The following is a 24,281-nucleotide window of genomic DNA, read 5'->3' as shown; positions in this document are numbered from 1 at the left end:
TATGATTCGGTAATAGTGATGTATTCTAGGGAGATCCATTTAAGGTCACAAAGATGGTAAAAGATTCATTAGGAAAGGTAGAACAAGAGTGAACAGGAGTGTTTTTTAGATGTTTTATTTCCTGTGTCTCGGGAAGAGAATTGTGGAGTGAAGAGCTTTGGTTTTCGGAAGCAGAGGACCAATAAAAGGTGTTGTATCGGGAGTATTGTTGGACATTGAGGCTTCAGAAGCTGAAGATTCCAGCGTCGGTTGGAGCACGTCACCTGAACCCTGTACTAAATGGAAAGAAGCAACATTTTATTTACATGAGGGTCTTTTGAGGGAAGGATTGTTATTATTATTTGACACTTGTATATTAAAGCATAATTGAGAAATAATTCATTTAAGTTGGAATACAGGACGTCGCCTGATGATCCCAAATAAACGCCCCCCCCCAAAAAAAAAAAAAAGATGTATTGTTACATTGTTACACCTTGTTACTATTGCCGAGTCAATCAAGGCCCTGATTGGTGAACCACTGTGCTGGACATTTTTTATGTTTGAGCTTTTCTAATAACTAATTTCTGTGTTCTACTCATGTGCTTTTCTGTGTTCATGCAAGTGACTGACTGAACGAATCCTCACGATCAGCAGCTGCAATTTGGCGGCATGCCCAGACCTTTGTTTTGAGAACCAAAGATATCTCTGTTTCAAGGCCTCAGCTTAGGGAGAAGAAGCCGCATGAGCTATTGGTCTGTCACATGTTATGAACCAGTATTTGTCGGTCACATGAAAGAACCAAAATGGTAATGATGAATTAATTATGCTAAATCATGTAAATAGAACTTGTCTGTGTATAGCCGTGTACAAGACAACTGCTGGGACTGCCCCAGCAGAGCTCCTGATTGACATGTGTGCTATGGTGCATTGAGTTGGTTGGAACCTCTCCAGCGCTCTGATAAGAAAGGATGATTTATTTAAGATTGACTTCACGTGTCCCTTGTGGTAATTTCCACAGCGTTGGCGGTGAATTTCCACTGATCCATTCACCACTCTTTCACTGTTGCCAAGGTTAGAGATACTCACACACGGTGCTTTTAACATAGATTGGTGCATGTTAATTTACACAATAATTCATATTCAACAGTCCTCAACTAGGATTTGACCTCCCAACCTCTTTGTTTTACGGTACACCAATTTTCCTGCTATGCTACCATGTCCGTGTCATGTGTCAGTTAATCTGACCCTACTCATCATTGATTTGATTGACTTATTTCAGCAATTTAAGGGCTTTCAGTGTAGTTGTCTAATGTTGATGGGGCATGTTAACATGCTTTAATGATACTCCTGAACACGGGTTGGAACAGAAAAGCGGAAAATAACAACATTATTTAAGGAACAGAACCAGAACCTAAAGCCGAACGTGATCGATACTGTTCCGGAAAAGAACCGTTATTTTAAAAGCATTGGAACCGGTTAATAACCTTCTTCAACATTCTAGGCATTTTTTTCCCCAGACTTTTTTTCCAGTCCCACAAAAATTGCAACAGTGCAACAGCGCAAAGCCGTCACTCTGTCACTCAGAAACTTATTCCAGCGCCTGCCTGCCAGCTGGAAGTCTTTGCCAGTGGGTGTACGTGTGTGTAAGCTATGACCTGCCCGTCGCCTCTGAAGCATAGGCTACTGTAGCCTACTGACTAAGTAACAAACATTCATTCAGAAATTAGGGAGATGTTTAATTAGAGAATAATGGATTGACTTTTTCAATGCTAGATAAGGATACTATAGTTAGTTATCACGTGTCACGTTGGATTTATTAACTACAAAAAGGTAAGAAGTGTTTTCCATTCTAGTGCTGCTCTGCATACACAAGCTTGTTAGCTGGTAGGCCAGAACTGGTAGGCCAAAGAATTGCCTAATTGCCAGGTGAAAAGCAGCCTTTTATTCAATTTTTTTACACAAACACCAGAATGAGAAAAGGCTGACCTGAGAACTGGTAAACTAACACTAACTAAGGGTGAATAACTGCTTATTGTAAAGTCTACACAATGTCTCCCCCTTGTGGGAGCAAGAATACATTGTTTGTTTTTTGTTGGAGAGGTTAATAATGGGATGGAAATCCTTTTGAGTTACATATCCTTAGGAAAAGCATATATTAGCAAAACAAGGTTGTTGGTTGAAGTTTATGTCTTTATCTCTTTGTTCAATTAATGTCAGGGGTATTCATAATTTACTCAAACGTAAGGCTATTCTCCTGTAATTGCAAACGATTTAATGCAGACTTTTACTTTCAACAAGAGACTCATGCTTGTTGTTCCGATCTAGCGTTTTGGAAAAAATCAGTGGGGTAACGATATCAGGTTATCATATGGCAACAACCACTCTGCAGCTGTAGCAGTTTTAACAGGTGCATTTAAAGGGAAGGTCATCAGTACTAAGACTCACCACTCTGCAGGTGTAGCAGTTTTAAGAGGTGCATTTAAAGGGGAGGTCATCAGTACTAAGACTCACCACTCTGCAGGTGTAGCAGTTTTAAGAGGTGCATTTAAAGGGAAGGTCATCAGTACTAAGACTCACCACTCTGCAGGTGTAGCAGTTTTAAGAGGTGCATTTAAAGGGAAGGTCATCAGTACTAAGACTCACCACTCTGCAGGTGTAGCAGTTTTAAGAGGTGCATTTAAAGGGAAGGTCATCAGTACTAACACTCACCACTCTGCAGGTGTAGCAGTTTTAAGAGGTGCATTTAAAGGGAAGGTCATCAGTACTAAGACTCACCACTCTGCAGGTGTAGCAGTTTTAAGAGGTGCATTTAAAGCGAAGGTCATCAGTACTAAGACTCACCACTCTGCAGGTGTAGCAGTTTTAAGAGGTGCATTTAAATGGAAGGTCATCAGTACTAAGACTCACCACTCTGCAGGTGTAGCAGTTTTAAGAGGTGCATTTAAAGGGAAGGTCATCAGTACTAAGACTCACCACTCTGCAGGTGTTTTAAGAGCAGTTTTAAGACTCAGAGGTGCATGCATTTAAAGGAAGGTCATCAGTACTAACACTCACCACTCTGCAGGTGTAGCAGTTTTAAGAGGTGCATTTAAAGGGAAGGTCATCAGTACTAAGACTCACCACTCTGCAGGTGTAGCAGTTTTAAGAGGTGCATTTAAAGGGAAGGTCATCAGTACTAAGACTCACCACTCTGCAGGTGTAGCAGTTTTAAGAGGTGCTTTTAAAAGGAAGGTCATCAGTACTAAGACTCACCACTCTGCAGGTGTAGCAGTTTTAAGAGGTGCTTTAAAAGGGAAGGTCATCAGTACTAAGACTCACCACTCTGCAGGTGTAGCAGTTTTAAGAGGTGCTTTTAAAGGGAAGGTCATCAGTACTAAGACTCACCACTCTGCAGGTGTAGCAGTTTTAAGAGGTGCTTTTAAAGGGAAGGTCATCAGTACTAAGACTCACCACTCTGCAGGTGTAGCAGTTTTAAGAGGTGCATTTAAAGGGAAGGTCATCAGTACTAAGACTCACCACTCTGCAGGTGTAGCAGTTTTAAGAGGTGCTTTTAAAGGGAAGGTCATCAGTAGTAAGACTCACCACTCTGGACGTTGGTTCATTTTAACAGTGAAATGTTTTTATTTGGGAATATTTATGCATCCAACAACAAAAAACAACAACTGGATATTACTTTAAAAAATTGAAGAAGAGATTAATAGAGTTATAGGTGTATTTCAGGGTATCAAAATGATCTCATGTGGAGATTTTAATTATATTTCTAATGTGATGATTGAGAGATATCCCCCTCCTAACAGATCCAGCATTGTTAATCTTGAGTTTAATAACCTATGTCTTGGTCGTGGATTATTCGATATTTGGAGATCTAAATATCCTGATAAAAAGGACTTCACTTGGAGTAACAAGGACATGTCCAGACAGTCAAGAATTTACTTCTGGTTGATTTCTAATTCATTATATAGTACTGTATGTAGTCAAGGTATCCATTGAACCATTGATTCTTACTGATCATAAAGTTATATTCTTATCTTTAAATATGAATGGATCTGAAGTTAATAAAAATAATCGGAGTTATTGGAAACTCAATAGTAGACTGTTGGAAGATGATCAAGATGGACTTTCAAGATGGATGCCAAAGATATTATCCAAGACAATTGGAGGAAAGCCCAACTATTTAAGTCTTATGGGAAATATTGGGAATTAATGAAGTAAGACAAACAGCCTTGAAGTGAGGTAAAGAAATTGCTGACCTTAAAAGATTGAGGGAAGATAAAGTATTTCCTTTTCCCTCCTTTCCTTAACTTGATCTAATCTCTATGGAGGACCTTGATGAAGAAGGAAAGGGTCAGTTTTTCTCCTTACAACTACAAATGGACTGAATGTATGAAGAGAGAGCAAAATGAGCATTTGTAAGATCAAGAAGGAGATGGTTGGAGGAAGGTGTCTCACAATTTAGAGAGAAAAAAAATTGGAATTTACATCTATTAAGCTTATGCTTAATATAGATGGCAAAGAAAATGAAAACCCCAAAGATATTTCAAAATATGTTTCAGAATTCTATGGTAACCTTCATACCAGTAATGCCTGTCCTACTAGTGACATATCTGCCTTTCTAGACTGTCAAAGACTGTGCAAAATTCATAGATGAAGACTTCCAAAAGTCGTGTGATGAATTTATTTCTATTAAAGAAATAAAAAAAATGTATCAGCCAGTTAAAAGAGAACAAATCTCCAGGGAATGATGGTATTATCAGGTGAATTCAATAAATATTGAGGAGGATATTATGAAATTTATATTTAATGTTTTTAAGGAGGCAATTGATTTAGGGGTCCTGTGTGTTTCTATGACACAAGGACTAATTTCTGTAATACCCAAACTGTAACGGCTTTCTAGGTGTGGTGAATGAGAGTCGGACCAAACTGCAGCGTGTAGATTGCTATCCATGTTTAATGAAAACAAACGTAAATACGAAAAGACAAAACTCTACAAAACAATAAACGTAATGAAAACCGAAACAGCCTATACTTGTCAACTAAATACAGCGACAGGAACAAAGACACTAAGGACAATCACCCACGACAAACTCAAAGAATATAGCTGCCTAAATATGGTTCCCAATCAGAGACAACGATAAACACCTGCCTCTGATTGAGAACCACTCCAGACAGCCATAGACTTTGCTAGATAACCCCACTAGCTACAATCCCAATACAATACACGCCAAAACCCCAAGACAAAACACACCACAATACAAAACCTCCATGCCACACCCTGGCCTGACCAATTACATGAAGAAAAACACAAAATACTTCGACCAGGGCGTGACACAAACCAAACAAGGATTCTAATGATGTTAGAAAATTGGAGACCAATCACATTAATGAACAATGATGAAAAGCTACTTGCATCCATCTTTGCAGAAAGACTTAAAAAAGGTCTTGACCAAATCATTGACGATACCCAGTCTGGTTTTATGAAGGGCAGACATATATGTAATAATATTTGACTAGTATTGGACTTGATAGACTACAATGAGCACATTATGGAAGATAGCTTTATTTTATTTGTCGACTTTTACAAGGCATTTGATTCAGTTGAACATTATTTTCTTTTTGAGACTCTTCAATTTTTTGGTTTTGGTCAATGTTTTCAAAGTGTAATTAAGAAACTTTACACTAATAGTATGAGCTCTGTTATATTATCCCATGGAAATTCACAGAGATTCGACATTAGGCATGGAATAGACAAGGATGCTCAATTTCTCCTTTCTTATTTTTATTGGTCACACAAGTTATGGCACTTCATATAAATAAGGATAGTTTTAGGGGTATTCAGATACAAGACAAAGCGAGAAAATCTTCACTTTTTTTTTTGAAAGATCATAATGAAGTCAGGAAAGCAATTGAGTGTATTAATGCCTTCATACATGTATCAGGTTTATCTCTGAATATTAGGAAATGTGAATTATTTGTGTTGAAAAGATGTGATTTAAACACCCTAGGACAAGTGTACTGGAATGCAGCCCTAGGACAAGTGTACTGGAATGCAGCCCTAGGACAAGTGTACTGGAATGCAGCCCTAGGACAAGTGTACTGGAATGCAGCCCTAGGACAAGTACACTGTAACAAAGTCTTGTTGTTGTCTGGTAACTATTGTATATCTAATAAGGTGAAAGAAGTATCATACAGACTCATTCATAGAATCTACCCTGTAAAGACCTTTATTATACACAGATTTAAAATAGCTATCGTTAACAAATGTGTATTTTGTGGTTGTGACCCAGAGACTCTTGACCATTTATTTTGGGACCGTTCTTATGTCAGAAGATTTTGGAGTGAGTTAGAAGATTTTATTTGAAAAGAAACGACTATTAATGTTATTTAAGAGACTCTGATAATATGTTTTATGTTGATCCAAATGACATGGACCCTGATTTAACTTCCATTGTTAATTTGTTTATCTTTCATGGAAGATTCTTTATCCACGAAATGAAGTGGGCAGAGAACAAACCCCTCTTCACGTGATTTAAGGTAGATTTGAAATATTATTTTTGAAATGATCAGTAAATGTAAAAACAAAAAAGCAATACGCACCATAATAGTTTTTTGACAAATTGAAAATGTATGTCGACATGTAACAACCACCAGTCATTTTTATATGGCTGTTTAATGTTATGATTTAATGCTGACCAAGTTTAACTACCCTTATTGCAAGATGAAGTCTCTGGTAAATGTGGATTATTACTGTAACATTAGCAAATACATCAAATATTTCTCCTTTGAGTGGTATTAACCAAGTTCTTACAATGAAGAACAAGTGTAAGTGAACACTGACATGTTTGTAGTGTGTTTGATTTTAAAATATGCTAAGAAATTAACAACATTTTACACTGAATTTGATGGCATTCACCACATCTGGTTAAACAAATGTAACAAGGCACAGTCTCTCTCTCTCACACTTGTCATTTTAGTGTTAGCACACAGTTCGGCAATACACTACCCTCATACATTTCCACATTCCATTTCCAGGGGGCAGCAGCAACCGGTTTAGGGGATGTGCTCCACCAGGAAGCCTTGATGATTACGCAGGTGTGGACAATCAGTATGATGGTCATTCCCGGAGAGAGAGAGGAGGCCAGAAGCCTTTGTTTGTTTCTTTGTGTTAACCTTGGCGTGATCCTGGACAACACCCTGTCGTTCTCAACTAACATCAAGGCGGTGGCCCGTTCCTGTAGGTTCATGCTCTACAACATCCGCAGAGTACGACCCTGCCTCACACAGGAAGCAGCGCAGGAAGCGGCGCATTTCCACATTCCATTTCCAGGGGGCAGCAGCAACCGGTTTAGGGGATGTGCTCCACCAGGAAGCCTTGATGATTACGCAGGTGTGGACAATCAGTATGATGGTCATTCCCGGAGAGAGAGAGGAGGCCAGAAGCCTTTGTTTGTTTCTTTGTGTTAACCTTGGCGTGATCCTGGACAACACCCTGTTGTTCTCAACTAACATCAAGGCGGTGGCCCGTTCCTGTAGGTTCATGCTCTACAACATCCGCAGAGTACGACCCTGCCTCACACAGGAAGCGGCGCAGGTCCTAATCCAGGCACTTGTCATCTCCCGTCTGGATTACTGCAACTCGCTGTTGGCTGGGCTCCCTGCCTGTGCCATTAAACCCCTACAACTCATCCAGAACGCCGCAGCCCGTCTGGTGTTCAACCTTCCCAAGTTCTCTCACGTCACCCCGCTCCTCCGCTCTCTCCACTGGCTTCCAGTTGAAGCTCGCATCCGCTACAAGACCATGGTGCTTGCCTACGGAGCTGTGAGGGAACGGCACCTCAGTACCTCCAGGCTCTGATCAGGCCCTACACCCAAACAAGGGCACTGCGTTCATCCACCTCTGGCCTGCTCGCCTCCCTACCACTGAGGAAGTACAGTTCCCGCTCAGCCCAGTCAAAACTCTTCGCTGCTCTGGCCCCCCAATGGTGGAACAAACTCCCTCACGACGCCAGGACAGCGGAGTCAATCACCACCTTCCGGAGACACCTGAAACCCCACCTCTTTAAGGAATACCTAGGATAGGATAAAGTAATCCCTCTCACCCCCCCCTTAAAATATTTAGATGCACTACTGTTCCACTGGATGTCATAAGGTGAATGCACCAATTTGTAAGTCGCTCTGGATAAGAGCGTCTGCTAAATGACTTAAATGTAATGTAAATGTAAAGGGGAAGCCTGAAAGAGATTTGGAGGAGAAATTGGGAGAACCTGGAACTTTACCAGAACAAACTGGTGAATAAATTCTCTTTCCTCTGACCGTCTGTGGCGAGGGCTTCCCCTGGCACTTTGCATCCTATTAATGTGTTTGTTGGAGGAGCCTGGAAGGTTGCCATAACAAAATGGTGACTAACCTCTCCCCCTGGCCGCATGTGAGCCAGCAGGTGGCAAGGGCTACCCCTGGTTGTTTGTAGACCATTCATGGCCTATGGCGACATGTGCTCTCTAGGAAATAGGGGGAAAGGTTATGCACTAGGTATGTGTTTGTTGAAGGAAATGCAATCACCAATTCACATCCATTGTTCAAAGTTTACCCAGTGCACATCATCACGACAAAAACAACATCACGACATGTTTTTCATGTGAAACCAATAACTAGCCCGCTAATATTGATATGCTTTAAGGCCTAGTTAACTGCTCTTTAACATAACCTGATTTAAGATGTGCATCTATGTGAGAAATCAGTATATGAGGACCGTGTTGTGTGTACATGTGCCCAGGAGACAGCTAACTTACAGAGTTCAGGACCAGCTCTGTCTTACTCTTGGTCGACCAGTCCAAGCAGATTATTCACATGTTGTTAGAGGAATTGAATTCCTATTTGTTCATTAACCAGTTCAATTATAACAAAGCAAAACACTTTGTCCGTTTCTAAGAATTTGTAAGGTTCTTATTTGCATAAAATAGACAAAGATCAGTCTCAATATTAATCAATAGCGTTTATTCCCAAGAGCTCTGGTCATAATACTATGTACATCCTCTCAGATACAATGGCAATATAGTTCACAAGCCTTCTCACATTGTCTGCCACCTGTTAAACAATCTACTACAAGCCCAAGGTCTCTCCCCTCCCTGGGTGGGGACAGAATGTCCTGTAAGGAACACAGTATTCCAGCCGGTCTGACGATAGCTCCATTAGTTTCTAACAAGGAACAGAAAGTCCTTGTTCTAATTCTTGACTAAAACTACACACCTTATATTCAGTATTATGATTATAATAAGATTCATACGTTCATACAGTAACAGAGTAGTATTCTGTTTAGTTATAATTCTAAGCTAAATGTATACATAATTGAATCATTATTCATAAAAATCCCATAACACATGTTCATGGTGAAATAATGTTTTTGTTAATTTGCCTGATTTGCATGTTATTTTGGCATTAATTCGTCACATATCAGTTTGCAAACATTATAAAAACACACTAATTGAGTGAATAAAGCTGCATAATTGGGAGATAGACGCTTTCTTGAGTAAGGCACCTCTTAAACGCAGGGTTTTCAGCCTAGCTCAGTACTTTCTGTGATGCTGGGGCAGCCAGCGAAAAAAAACAGAGCGTAGGCGTTGGCAATCTTCTCTAGTTGCGTCGTGATTGGCTAAATTTTCTGTCACTCATGTGGACACTAAGTCACCGCAGAATCTACAGGGAGAGCTAGGCAGTTCAAGCCCCCTTAGGTGCAGTCATAGATTTACATTAGAAGTGCCCATCCAAGAAGGCTCAAGTTCATTGGCCACAGATAAAAATCACGTTTTATCCACCGTAGCTTTGATTGGACTGATCATGTCCGGGAGATGACACTTAATGGGATGACCTGAAGTATTCTGTTTTTAGAAAATGTTTAGCTGTTTTCAAATGAAACACAATAGCTTGCTCTTGTTAAAGCTTTTATGATTGGATGACACTTAATATGTTGTGAAATCTGTTGTGAATGTATTGTAATGTTTAATTTTTTAAATAATTGCCTTAATGTTGCTGAACCCCAGGAAGAGTAGCCTTGGTAGCAGCTAATGGGGATCCATAATAAACACAAATACAAATGTCGACATCATACTTTCAAAATCTTAGCTAGCAAGCTAGACAAGCAGTCATCATCATGAATCACATCGACAACCTTGGCAAATCCCTTTCAATGCTTGTCATATGAAGAGAAATTATATACAAAACGTATCGGTGCTCATCGGCCATTGGACATAAACATTACACAACATGTCAGAAATCGCAAATTCAACAGTAAGTGGTTTGGAAGGAATCCGGGGCTAACTGCCAGCGTTGCAAAGGATTCACTATTTCGCTTCCTCTGTCTGCTATTCGGATGAAAAGGGTGTGTGATCCAAGTCTGGGTTTAATGATTTAAAACATATGTCAGAAAGAGTCTCTTTTCCAAGCTTAAAAGGATAAACATTGACACATAACACTATGGGCCAGAAAATGTTTAATACAATGGTCATGCTGTCAAACCAGCATGACTTCTGCCGCTTTCAAAACAACTGGAATCTCTGACTGGGAAAATACACTTTGAACGGTCATCCAACTCTGAATTCCAAGTTGAGAACTCGGGCCTCTTTCTAGAGCTCCGACCTGAAGAGCTCTGACGTCATGATTCAACTTAGTTTTTTCTGAGTTCCCAGTTGTCTTGAAAGCACCATAAATCCAGAGAATGCCAGACTTTGATGACAAACTTGGATGACAAAATTTGCCCACAAGAAGGACCGCCACGCCACCTTCCTGTTCAAGTGGTCACAGCACAACAACGGTGAGTCCAATGTCTTGTATGCTTCTGCATAAATGCTGTAATATGCCAGGGAGATATGTATGCTGTAGCTAATAAAGTAATACTAAGTGTATGTGGTGTGGTAAACTGTTAGTAGCCCATGTGCATCACCCTAATAATGTCACGCCCTTGATCTGTTTCACCTGTTCCTGTTATTGTCTCCACCCCCTCCAGGTGTTGCTTATTTTCCCCAGTGTATTCATCCCTGTGTTTCCTGTCTCTCTGTGCCAGTTTGTCTTGTATGTTTAGTCAAGTCAACCAGCGTGTTTTTCCCCGTACTTTTCTATTCTCTTTTCTTAGTCCTCCCAGTTCTGACCCCAGTTTGACTCTGGACTACTTTCCTGCCTGCCCTTCGGGTCTGGGTCTCGCCTTAATAAATAATTTGGTCCCTTTCCCCCTCAGAACTTAGCCTACTGTTCTGACATGGCGGTGCACATGTAGCCTATAGCCTGTTTTAGAGAAATGTCATCATTGAATATTGTAAGAGCTTTCTTTGTCTGCTTATATGTCCCCTTTATTTATCCTACGGTTCTGACTTGGAGTACAGGCAGAATACTGTAAGAACGGCACATGTTCTGAATTCTGTCGCTGTACTTTTACAAAAGTGTTGAACATGTAGTTATATGGACTACGTCCATCTTAGCCACTCATTAATGTCTTAATCGAAATTACGGATTGCCTCTTATCCGCTCATTGTTCCCTTATGCCCTAGTTTGTAATCTCAATTGTTACAGGCCAATTTCTTATAGAGGTCTATCTCATTTTAGGCAATGTTGGAATGATTTCATTGTTTTGCTTACTTTGTGTATTATAATTAGCTCATGTGCTTTTCTTGACAAGGAGGATATACTATATAATGGTGTTGGGTCTGTAACCATGTTTACCAGTGTCAGTCTCTTCTCATTGAAATATTTGTTTTCAACAAAATGTTCAGTAAAGTTCTTATTGACTTACACAAACCCACAAGAAGTCAGTAGTAGTCCACATTTGTTTAAGCAAGTCAGCCATATCAGCTATGGTTTCTGAAAAGGCAGTACATGAGGATGAATGAACTGTTTCCCTGCCAGACAAGGCTCCGCTGATAGCCAGGTGTAGCGGTGGTAAAGGGTTCACTCCGTGGTGCTGAGAGGAAAGCTCTATGTAGGACCTAACAGTTTGTGTGCACCATTTGTCACTGCCGTAGTACAATTCATGTATTGTTTAGTGTTGTGATGTGTAGTGGCTTTGCTGGCACTTTAAATCTTGTTGCCCCACCAAGATTTAAGGTGCATTTGGAAAGTATTCAGACCCCATAACTTTTTCCACATATTGTTATATTGAATATTGAATATTGCCTTATTCTAAAATTGATGAATTAAAACATGTTCCTCATCAATCTACACACAATAAATCAAATCAAACTGAGATGTTATTGCGGGGTGTAGCAAAATGCCTGTGTTTCTAGCTCCAACAGTGCTGTAATATCTAACATTTAATATCTAACAAAATCACAACAATACACACAAATCTAAAGGAATGGAATGAATGATATATAAATATTGGGTGCGAGGCCACGCAGTCATGGGTGAACAGGGAGTACACAATACCCCATAATGACAAAACAAAAACAGGTTTTAGACATTTTTTGCGTATGTGTTAAAAAATAAAAAACAGAAATACCTGATTTACACAAGCATCCACATTTTGTCATTATGGGGTATTGTGTGTCGATTGATGGGGAGTAAAACAAATGTGATCCATTTTAGAATAAGGCTGTAATGTAACAGAATTTGGAAAAAGTCAAGGGGTCTGAATACTTTCTCGAATGCACTGTACATTTACATTTACATTTAAGTCATTTAGCAGACGCTCTTATCCAGAGCGACTTACAAATTGGTGCATTCACCTTATGACATCCAGTGGACATGCTAAAATCGCCACTGGGTAGAGCAGATCTTTTTGGGATGCCGATTGCTCCTTATTCTGGGAGCGCTGCTTGTCTAGGTAACATGCTGTTACTTTAGCTCTGCCAGGGCCATTGACAGTATGTAGATGCATGAGTTTAAGGGTATTTTGACCCACTTTTGTTTGTTTGTTGTAAATACAATCTCTAGATACGGTCTTCATCATCACCTGGACTGTTAAATCAAAAATGTGCACCTTGACCTCTGACTCCATCTCAACTGTTGATCCTCCACACCAACTAAATAGGCACACAAAAAGTCACAGAAACATTCAAATTTTATTTTAGTTGGTTTATAAAGGAACAGTATTACTGTAAAAGATGCTTATAAAAACCAAAGCAAATAAAGAACAAACAAATACAATTTCCGATAATGGCTGTGTGGTTAATACTCATTAAATCCTTGCTTTATTCTATAAAAAAACTTTATTACAACACAAAGCTTTTCATAGAACTGTGTCAGTAAAATGTCGGGCATCTATAAGAGGGAAGAGGGGACAGTAATTAAAACATACTTTGAGACAAAATTAATATCATTGATGAGTACAGTAGTGGCGTCGTATCCATGGTCAAATCTTTTGCATGCTACTCACTCACTCTCGCCTCTTTCACCCCAAAAGAGTTATGACCACTGTGAGAAATGTAAATTCTACTTCGATAATGGTATTGACTTTTATAAACAAGCTTGTTTGGAGTTGTTTTATCTTTCTAACATCCTGCTGCACAAACCTTGTCCTTTTGATTCTTAAGGATGAACATTTCTTAACGTACTTCATGCAGGTATCATATGCAAGGATGTTAGCACCATGTTTCATATAAAGTCTGTTGATGACAAAAGTCTAAGAAGGCGTATGCTTGTGAGATGGTTGAGATGGACATAAATGCTGAGTTCAAGAGTTGATATGGGTTCCTAAGAGCACAGGGATTTTTTTTGTTGCCCCAATTCCAAACCAACCATTCCTTCCATTCCGAAGATTTTGTTAAGTCACCTCGTGCATCTGAAATATTTGTATTGGTATCAGCAATGTGGTAATAGCCACACCTAGCCCCCTGGTAGGTTTGGTGGAGTTTCCATCATATTGCGTACACCTATGCCGTCCTTTTTGTTTTATGAAGGGGACTCATAAAGGACATAGGGGTAGTGGTGTGGGACAGGTTACGTTGGACCACAGAGTCGACACTCAACCAGACATGCCTACAAGGACTCACCTGTCCTGCAGTGTACTCAATAAGATGAAAAGTTCAAATCATTGCAGGCAGAAATATTACTAACAGAACTACAGTCGTTCCCGAGTCCCGAGTCTACAGGCAATCCAATGTGGTGTCAGGGCAATTGGTGTGAATCTGTACGGAATTCTGTGACACTCAATTCAGGATGATACATTACGCTACGTTGAATAAAATAGTGGTCATACAATATCATGCGAGTTGGAGGACGTACAGTATCATACGTCTTGGAGGACATATAGCATTGCAAAGTCTTTGTCTGAGACCACGTTGCTTGTTGCACTGTAACAACAAAGGACAATTACGGGGACAATTTAAGTTGGCGGTTACGGGAACTAACTACAAAGGTTAGGAGGACTAAAATGACAAAGGTTAGGTGAATTTACATAGCAGGTGAATTGGGTTAACGTTAGAATAAGGGTTAGGGGAAAGATTAGCTAAAATGCTACAGATATCCCCGAGGCGACTCGAACATGCAACCTTTGGATTGCTAGACTGTAGGGATCATACCTCTTGGAGGTGCTCAGAACTACACAATTATATTTTGTGCGGCTCTGAGGCCAGGCTGGGCAATCATGTCTATTCTACACAATACATTTCTATCTGAACGTCCTGTAACGTTTGCACCCTCCTGAACAGACCCCAGGTAGTCCTCAGCTGATGGATGAATGAATGAATGGAATTGCAAACAGACCAGCTGTTGTTGAAAATATTATGGGTGGATTTATAAAGTTGATTTGCCAATAATAGTCAATAAACAATGATTGAGAACTGACATGATAAATTGCGGAGATGAGAGCGCTGAACACCATTAGCCTGCTGAGGCCTGTTTAAAACCAACAAGAGACCTGGGCTTACAGATGACCCCGCACATTGAATGCAATGGCATCCTAGATAGCTACGGAGTCCGGAACATATCTGGCGAAAAGTCCATAGGTTTCCAGTAATCCTTTTACTGAATTCACATCTACTATCCATACCTCCTTGTCCATCCTTCTGGATTGTCCAATGTGTGGATATCTTTAAAGAAACCGTCTGAACCAAACCGGCACCAGACTTCACCTGTGATAGACAGTGCTCAAGACGAGCTACTGCATATCCTACCACTGCCTGTCTACCACGCCTGGGGTTATGTGCCGGTTTGGAGAAAAGGTTTGGAGAAACGTTTCTTTACAGATCCACACATTATACAATCTGGATGAACGGACAAGGAGTTACTGATTATAGATATGCCTCAGTGATAGGCTTTTCACAGAACATGTTCTGGGTTCTGTATTATAGCGTTCTAGGACACTATTGCAATTCATTGCATCCTATGTAGGGAGACAAGAGACCTTCAAGCCCAGGCTATCCCAACAACAGATACAGATCGATGTGCTTTTTTGGGGAGGACAGTAGGAATGTAAGAGGTTATGCTTGACTGACCCGGTGTCCCAGTACTCTTTCCCTGTCTCCTATCCTTCAAGATCACCCTATTGCCTTTACCTGTTCGGCCATTTCAGATCTCTGGTCAATGAGGAAAGGTGAAGTGTACCGGGACATGGGATGACATTTAAAAGTTCCACTTGATGTCCCAGTATTGAAGCGTTTCCTTTGTTGTTTGTGATTCCTCTTCAGCCAGCTCCTGGCTTCCTGTGGTTAGTGATGTTACTCCTACTGTCTGTGCTGTGCTTCCTGCCCCTGAAAGGAAACCCCCAGCACAAAGTTGAAAATAAAGACTTCTGACAAATCTGTTGGATAAAAATGTAGTGTCATTTGTTCACCACTTTCATACATCTATCTTGTTCTTCCCACATCATCTCCGGAGTGAGAACACCGTCTGATTTAGACACTAGTTTTCTGGGTTGGCTTTGCCTGCTGCTATGGCATTGCCTTGACTTAGGACGGGACTCAGTGAAAGGCACATTTCGACAAGGGCACAACACTGTCAACATTGCGCTTTCTACAGGCAATTCCCTGACTGTCGTGTAGACTGCACTCACAGTAAACGCTGCGAATGTTGGCTCAAGCGTAAACTACCTTTCAAGTGCAGTGTGCTTGTCGACAATGCGACTTTTGATTGAATCCCAATGACAGATCTTATTTTCCAGAGCTAAAGCAGATTTGGCAACTCCCCACTACAGAACAACAACTAACGTTCCGGTTAAAATCCCCGTCTCCACTCTTAAGCATCTCCTTAATTCATCGAAAGAATCAGTGACATTCGTGTACTAAATCATGATTCTTTCAGTACTTCATTCTTGCTGACAGCCTGTACGAGAGATGAACTGCATCTCAATAACTGTTCTTGAGTCATATTTAGCCATATCAGAACTGCAATGGAACATGGTCGCGAATTAGAGATAAGTGGGTGGGTCATAGTACTGTTCATACCAGGGATGCAGAGGATCTGGGGCTCCTCCCACTTGCCACCCGGCAGGCACACGACCAGAGGGTTTCGTCTCTGCTGGAAGCCCTGGGCACAGTAGTAGCGCACAACGGCGCCCGTCTCGTACCTCTGGCGAATTTTGCCAAACGCGAGTGCGTTTCGGACTTTGGGAGGAGGGCCACATGAAGCTGTGGGAGGAGTTACGAAGACTGTAGTTGATAATGTATTTTAAATCGAAAACAAAAAACAAAGACTATTTGTCTGTTGTACACATTCAATACAGTTTCGGGCAGGACAATAGTTTGGGACTGTATTGAATGTGTGCATTAAACATCTACGACTACTTCTATAGACCTCTAAGTTACGTTAATGTAATCTATTGCATAGAGGTAGTTACAGGTACAGTAGGTAAAGGAACTGGTCGATTGGTGCTTGTTTGTAGTAACATCATGTCCATTACTCACAGGTGCCTTTCTTGCAGGTGTAGGCCAGGTGGTAGTTGCAGGGCACGTCACTCCAGTGCCCAGAATCATGCCATACCATCACCACACAGTCCTCTCCAGACAGGAAGTAACTGTCAGGCTGGCCCCTGTACCAGTTCTCATAGAGCTGTGAAGACAAGTCTTTTCCTTTAGTCTTTGTAGCTGCATGTCATCCTGTGGACAGGTTTTGACCCAATACTTTTTCTCCGTCAAACTAATCTGTCTGGACTCACCAGTGGGTTGCCATCAGACCAGTGGAAATCCCCCTCGATGGTCTTGTCGTTTAGTCCAGTCCACTGATACTCCTTAAAGTTATCTGAGGATAGAATAACACATTTTATTTGCTTTTCAAGCAGTAGTCCTATCGCTTCTCTAACAAGTTATACAGTAGGTCTTTGTCTTTGTGCTTCCACTGCTAATATCAACAACTCTGCCAGGGTTTGCATTGCCAAATGACTGGGGCGGCAGTGTAGCCTAGTGGTTAGAGCGTTGGACTAGTAACCGGAAGGTTGCAGTTAACCCACTGTTCCTAGGCCGTCATTGACAATAAGAATTTGTTCTTAACTGACTTGCCTAGTTAAATAAAGGTAAAATAAAAAATAAAATAAAATTGGAGGTAATATGGCCTGTAGTTTAGAACACGCTGAAGCTGCCCACAGCACTTCCATAGTTTTTTTTGTTAATATCAGAAGTTGGTGACAGTGGCTGAGTACAGTTTGTCACTGTGGTTAAAAGTAAGTGTGCATCTAACTTATTTTGTCATTTTGGTGAACTACCTCACCAAGATTACCATTAGCATGTAGCACTTCTGCCCAGCAGGGTCAATGGCATGACATTTGTCCTTCCTATGCTAATAAATAGCACACATAAAAACTTGATAGCTAGCTATTGTCTTTCCGATGTATTAATGTGCAGTAAACTGGTACACTATGCAAACAAATGAAGTAGCCTATCAATGGAAGGGGAAAGGTGGTGTATGAAGTTTGGTGGCTTGCTGTCACTACTCCCAGCGTACTGTTAATGAAGTCCTTCTCTTCGGGTGTCATGATTGATGCCAGGTGGCCCCCCACCATGCGACAGTGCTGCTCTGCCACCTCCCAGCTCAGCCGCTGGTTGAAGTGCTTGTAGCAGTTCCCGTGGAACTTCTGCCAGCCCACCTCACACTGCTCCAGATCTAAGAGACAGAACAGGAGGGAGGGAGGGGGAGGGGGGGAGGGAGGGGAGGGAGGTAGGGAGGGAGGGGGGAGGGAGGTAGGGAGGGAGGGGGGAGGGAGGGGAGGGAGGGAGGGATTTTATTAATTCATTTGAATGATTGAGAGGGAAAGGTAAGATTTGTTGAGATTTTCTGACCATTGAGCAAGAAAGAACGAGAACGGTTGGTTTTGAGAAACAATGAGGCGATCCGAACGAAACTACCTTAAAGACCTTGGCTGGGATTCAATCTAAGACGCATTGTCGACAAGTGCAACGCACTTGACTTTTGAAGGAGATTGTTTACGCTTGAGCCGACATTCAAGGTGTCGACATGAATGTGATCGCCGCGAAAGTCAGGAAAATGGCCTTTTGATTGAATCCTTGCCGTACATTTTCCCTGATTCACGGAGCAGATGGATCCATGAGGTTCATCCATCTAAAGAACACTTCTCATCTCACCTTCTTTCCATTTCTATTTTCTCATCCCTAAATCTGTGGGACAGGAACACAGCGGCATAGCAAGCAGGTCTCAGAGAAAAGCCTACGTCAGACAGAACTGAAGGGGGACAATTGTTCCAAAAGCAAGGTTTTGTCCTCTTTGAACAAGGCCACAGTGTGTAAGATTTCCCTTTTGATTGATTTTGAGTTAGTTATCAATAGACTAGTTCTACAAAACTAGACTAGCACAACTGTCTTACCTTATCATAACAAAACAATGAAGGACCTCTCACTTCCTTTGACTTCTTTTATTTGTGAAGATGACTGGAACGTGGCTGACTTATTCTACTTCAGTACATACAAACCCCAAAGTATTTTTTACTGAATGTGGTAATGCATTACTGGGGGATTACAACAAGCACTCTTACAATTACGGAGATACTGTAACAGCTGAATGAGGAGCTCACCTGTCTGACAGAGGTCACCTCCATAGCTGGGCAAACAGAGGCATTTGGTGCTCCCGCCCATCTCAACGCAGGTGCCGCCGTTGGCACAGAGGTCCTCCAGACAGGCATCTGAAACACAGCAAGAGTTGTACAAATAATAGGATGATAACATCATACAATTATAGCCCAGTGTGTAGAAGGCAGTGACGGCAGCAGCGGCCAAGAGGAGAAAGAAAACAAAGGTGGTTAAAATATGAATATGATGATAAAAGAGTTGAAGACAGAGGAGTTTAGAGATTATGTGAAGAAAAAGCAAGGTTGGTCAAGGTCTGTAAGGCTGCCCGAATAAGGTGCTTTATCTCCTGCCTGAATGATGTTCCATTAACTCAGTTTGACCACAGTCCTTGTCATGTTCGCTGAAGATATCCCCTGTAACCTTGAATGATTCCCACACTATTCTCCAGGTCAAGTACTTGTTAACCCTCAGGGTAATTTCGCCCTCTTCTGGCGAGGATGAGTCATTTCTATCACATCTACAATTATGCTGATTTCAGTGTTGTACTCATTAGAAATGTAGTGATGGTGATGATGATGTGATATAGAGGGCAAGGGAATTTGTAGTACTGTCTTTATCTGCAATTGATTGCCTAAAATGAACCTGTCGTGATGTATTCCATTGGTTATACTTTTGCATGTATCTCTGTGTAGATGTAGTTATATTTTGGTCTGGAACATATTACCAAAGTACGGTGTTACGTTTGCTGACAATTGTAAAAATGAACTAAGACACATTATGGATGCCTCATTGCTTATAGTGGTATTTCTGCAATCTAATGTAAATGTAACCTGGGCTGGAACCAGAAGTGAGAGAGTGAGACTTAGACCATCAGACCATTTGGTATGAAATTACAAGAACACCAAATATAATCTAATTGAAAGTATCACTTCGCCTCTTGTGTCAGACTGGATGGAGCGCACACATGTATCAGACAAGAATACCTCCTTGTTCTCCTTTCCTTTAGTACCCTCCAAGCTAATCATTAAATTCGGGGCCCTGGGTCTGAACCCGGCCCTGTGTAACTGGGTTCTGGACTTCCTGGCGGACTGCCCCCAGGTGGTGAAAGGGGAAACAACACCTCCACTTCGCTGATCCTCAACACAGGGGCCCCACAAGGGTGCATGCTCAGCCCTCCTGTACTCCGTTAACCCATGACTGCGTGGCCACGCACGCCTCCAACTCAATCATCAAGTTTGCAGACGATACAACAGTAGTAGACCTGACGAGGCAGCCTACAGGGAGGAGGTGAGGGTCTTGGGAGAGTGGTGCCAGGAAAATAACCTCTCACTCAACGTCAACAAAACAAAGGAGTTGATCGTGTACTGCAGGAAACAACAGAAGGAAAAGGTGGAGAGCTGCAAGTTCCTCGGCGTACAAATCAATGACGATCTGAAATGGTCCACCCACACAGTGTGGTGAAGAAGGCGCAACAGCACCTCTTCAACCTCAGGAGGTTCTTGGCCCCTAAAACCCTCCCAAACTTTTACAGATGCACAATTTACAGCACTCTGTCGGGCTGTATCACCGCCTGGTACGGCAACTGCACCGCCCGCAACGGCAGGGCTCTCCAGAGGGTGGTGCAGTCTGCACAACGCATCACTGGGAGCAAACTACCTGCCCTCCAGGACACTTACAGCATGCCACAGGAAGGCCAAAAAGATCATCAAGGACATCCACCACCCGAGCCACGGCCTGTTCACTCCGTTATCATCCAGAAGGCGAGGTCAGTACAGGTCCATCAAAGCTGGGACCGAGAGACTGAAAAACAACTTATATCAGACTGTTAAATAGCCATCACTAGCCGGCTTCCACCTGGTTACTCAACCCTGCACCTTAGAGGCTGCTGCCCTATATACATAGACTTGGAATCACTGACCATTGTAATGATGGAACACTATTCACTTTAAAAAATCATGTTTACATACTGCTTTACTCATCTCATATGTATATACTGTCTTCTGTTATACTGTATTTTAGTCAGCGCCACTTTGACATTGTTAGATCTAATATTTATATATTTCTTAATTCCATTCTTTAACTTACATTTCTGTGTATTGTTGTGAATTGTTTTTAGATACTACCACACTTTTAGATACGCTACACCCGTAATAACATCTGTTAAATATGTGTATGTGACCAAGGAAATTTGATTTTATTTAGCTTAACATGCAACCAGCCAGTAGGTGGCACCAAAGTTCACATATTGAGTTGATACAACACTCACAAGGCCTGTACAGTGCCTTCAGGCCCCTTGGCTTTTTCCACATTTTGTTACGTTACAGCCTTATTCTAAAATGGATTTAAAAATATATCCTCAGCAATCTACACACAATACCCCATAATGACAAAGTGAAAACCGTTTTCAGACCCTTTGCTATGAGACTCGATATTGCATCCTGTTTCCATTCATCATCCTTGAGATGTTTCTACAACTTGATTGGAGTCCACCTGTGGTAAATTAATTTGATTGGACATGATTTGGAAAGGCACATGCCTGTCTATGTAAGGTCCCACAGTTGACAGTACATGTCAGAGCAAAAAAAAACAAGCCAGGAGGTCAGAGGAAATGTCTGTGGAGCTTCGAGACAGGATTGTGTTGAAACACAGATCTGGGGAAGGGTAACAAAAAAATGTCTGCAGCATTGAAGGTCCCCAAGCACATGGAAGAAGTTTGGAACCACCAAGACTCTTCCTAGAGCTGGATGCCCGGCCAAAATGAGCAATTGGGGGAGAAAGGCCTTGGTCAGGGAGGTGAGCAAGAACCCGATGGTCACTCTGACAGAGGTCCAGAGTTCCTCTGTGGAGATAGGAAAATCTTCCAGAAGGACAACCATCTCTGCAGCACACCACTAATCTGACCTTCATGGTATAGTGGCCAGATGAAAGCCACTCCTCAGTGAAAGGCAATTGACAGCCCGCTTGGAGTTTGCCAAAAGGCACCTAAAGACTCTCAGACCATGATAAACAAGATTCTCTGGTCTAATGAAACCAAGATTGAACTATTTGGCCTGAATTTCAAGCATCACTTCTGGAGTAAACCTGGCACCATCCCTATGGTGAAGCATGGTGGTGGCAACGTCATGCTGTGGGGATGTTTTTCAGCAGCAGGGACTGGGAGACTAGTCAGGATCGAGGCAAAGATGTACGGGGCAAAGTATAGATAGATTCTTGATGAAAACCTGCTCCAGAGCGCTCAGAACTTCAGACTGGAGCAAAGATTCACCTTCCAACATGACAACGACCCTAAGCACACAGCCAAGACAACGCAGGAGTGTCTTCGGGACAAGTCTCTGAATGTCCTTGAGAGGTCCAGCCAGAGACCGTTTTTTATTTATTTTATTTTACCCCCTTTTTCGTGGTATCCAATTGTTAGTAGTTACTGTCTTGTCTCATCGCTACAACTCCCATACGGGCTCGGGAGATACGAAGGTCGAGAGCCATGCGTCCTCTGAAACACAACCCAACCAAGCCGCACTGCTTCTTAACTTGGGCGCGCATTCAACCTGGAAGCCAGCCGCACCAATGTGTCGGAGGAAACACTGTACACCTAGCGACCTGGTCAGCATGCACTGCGCCCGGCCCGCCACAGGAGTCGCTAGTGCGCGATGAGACAAGGATATCCCTACCGGCCAAACCCTCCCTAACCCGGACGATGCTAGGCCACATGCGTCGCCACATGGACCTCACGGTCGTGGACGGCTGCGACAGAGCCTGGGCTCGAACCCAGAGTCTCTGGTGGCACAGCTAGCACTGCGCCACCCAGGAGGCCCAGAGCCCGGTTTTGAACCCAATCGAACATCTCTGGAGAGACCTGAAAATAACTAACTGTACAGCAACGCTTCCCATCCAAGCTGACAGAGCTTGAGAGGATCTGCAGAGAAGAATGGGAGAAACTCCCCAAATACAGGTGAGCCAAGCTTGTAGCATCATACCCAAGAAGTCCTGAGACTGTAATCACTGCCAAAGGTGCTTCAACAAAGTACTGAGTCAAGGGTCTGAATAATAATACATGTAATATTTCAGTTTTGAATTATTTATAAATTTGCAACATCTCTAAAATCGTGTTTTTGCTTTGTCATTATGGGGTATTGGGTGTAGATTGATTAGGGGGAGAAAAAAAACAATTTAACACATTTTAGAAGAAGGCATTAACCTACCCAAATGTGGAAAATGTCAACCGGTCTGAATTCTTTCCGAAGGCTCTGTATCTGGCTTCACCTGTGTCCAGAAAGCTCGAGGTAGAAATGGTCCTTAACTACAATTGTAGGAACAGATTACCCAACCCCCGATTTTAACCATTGGGCGGATGAAAAAATATAAGATGCTGTGTCAGTGGTTAGGGCAACTTCTACCTAATCTGTCAGGAAAGTAAAGCACCAGCGATTAAACCAAAACTTAAAGGTCATGTCCTCTAATTTAGATGTTCACTTTAATGGTTACGCCTCTGTGTAAAAAGCACATGACCTAAAATGAGACAGCAAATGTAGCATTTTATACAATTCAGTTCAAGTTATCCAACAGGCTGGTTTATGGTCTGTTGGTTTAGTGGTTTTATGAATGGTCCCGTCCTGTATGAGTTAATTCCTTAGAGGAGAAAGCACACATGTTTAAAGAACAACCAATGCTGTTAGCTGTGCTTATGAGATGCTGCTTCTGACTCTCCATCTACACAATCACAATCTGCAAAGATCCATTTTAGATGAGATGACACGGAACTAATCATGTCACACTGATGTCACTTTAGCGTCAAACGATAAACCAGCCTCAATAGTTTCCCCTTTTCCATTAAGCAACTCTTACTCATTACAAATGTTTAGTAACATTTTTTGGGGAAAAAACTATGATCAGACTGCCATCTAGGAGGTCATTGTCATTCTTCAAATGATACGTCCTGTTACACTGGGAGATTGGTGGCATTACAGACATTTGTACCTCAATTAACATTACAAATATTCCGATAGATGTCATTTAGATATCGACAAGAAACATTCCATTATTGTGGTTATAAAAGTTACATTCTGTGCTATACAATCTACTATAGACTAACTCAATAGCTGCTGAGTTAGTTTAAAAAGGTGCTGATGTTTTGTAACCGGGATGCTCTCCCTCTATGAAATCAATATTATCTGTAATCTTTACCAATAAAATATCAGCGGTGTTGCATTTGGGAGTCAGTGCTGTTACATTCAGAGTTAGTGGCGCTACAATGCAAGGACAAATGTTTGTCTGGTTGAATAACGCTGGGTTTTTATTTTCTCCGTTTGGAATTGTGCTCAAATTAATACGGGCCCCTGGTAAGAGGAGATTGACTGTCTGAATGCTGAA

The 24,281-nt window shown here is 41.7% G+C and overlaps 1 protein-coding gene across 1 annotated transcript in view; it reads right to left on the bottom strand.

The window, feature by feature from the left end:
- Positions 1–13,009: 13,009 nt before the first annotated feature.
- Positions 13,010–24,281, bottom strand: part of LOC115128469 (brevican core protein-like) — a 36,176-nt gene continuing 24,904 nt past the window's right edge. Inside the window, exons 9-14 of the mRNA XM_029658328.2 lie at positions 18,920–19,027; positions 17,836–17,994; positions 17,054–17,136; positions 16,803–16,947; positions 16,344–16,526; positions 13,010–15,650 (exon numbers count right to left, since the gene is read on the bottom strand). Of these exons, the coding sequence (XP_029514188.2) occupies positions 15,523–15,650; positions 16,344–16,526; positions 16,803–16,947; positions 17,054–17,136; positions 17,836–17,994; positions 18,920–19,027 (806 nt within the window). The 3' untranslated portion in view covers positions 13,010–15,522. The remainder of the gene's footprint in view (positions 15,651–16,343; positions 16,527–16,802; positions 16,948–17,053; positions 17,137–17,835; positions 17,995–18,919; positions 19,028–24,281) is intronic.

The sequence above is a fragment of the Oncorhynchus nerka genome, linkage group LG4 (genome assembly GCF_034236695.1).
Source record: "Oncorhynchus nerka isolate Pitt River linkage group LG4, Oner_Uvic_2.0, whole genome shotgun sequence".
Taxonomy (NCBI): domain Eukaryota; kingdom Metazoa; phylum Chordata; class Actinopteri; order Salmoniformes; family Salmonidae; genus Oncorhynchus; species Oncorhynchus nerka.
Note: the sequence above shows the minus strand (reverse complement) of the source record. Positions and strands in the feature narration are given on the sequence as shown.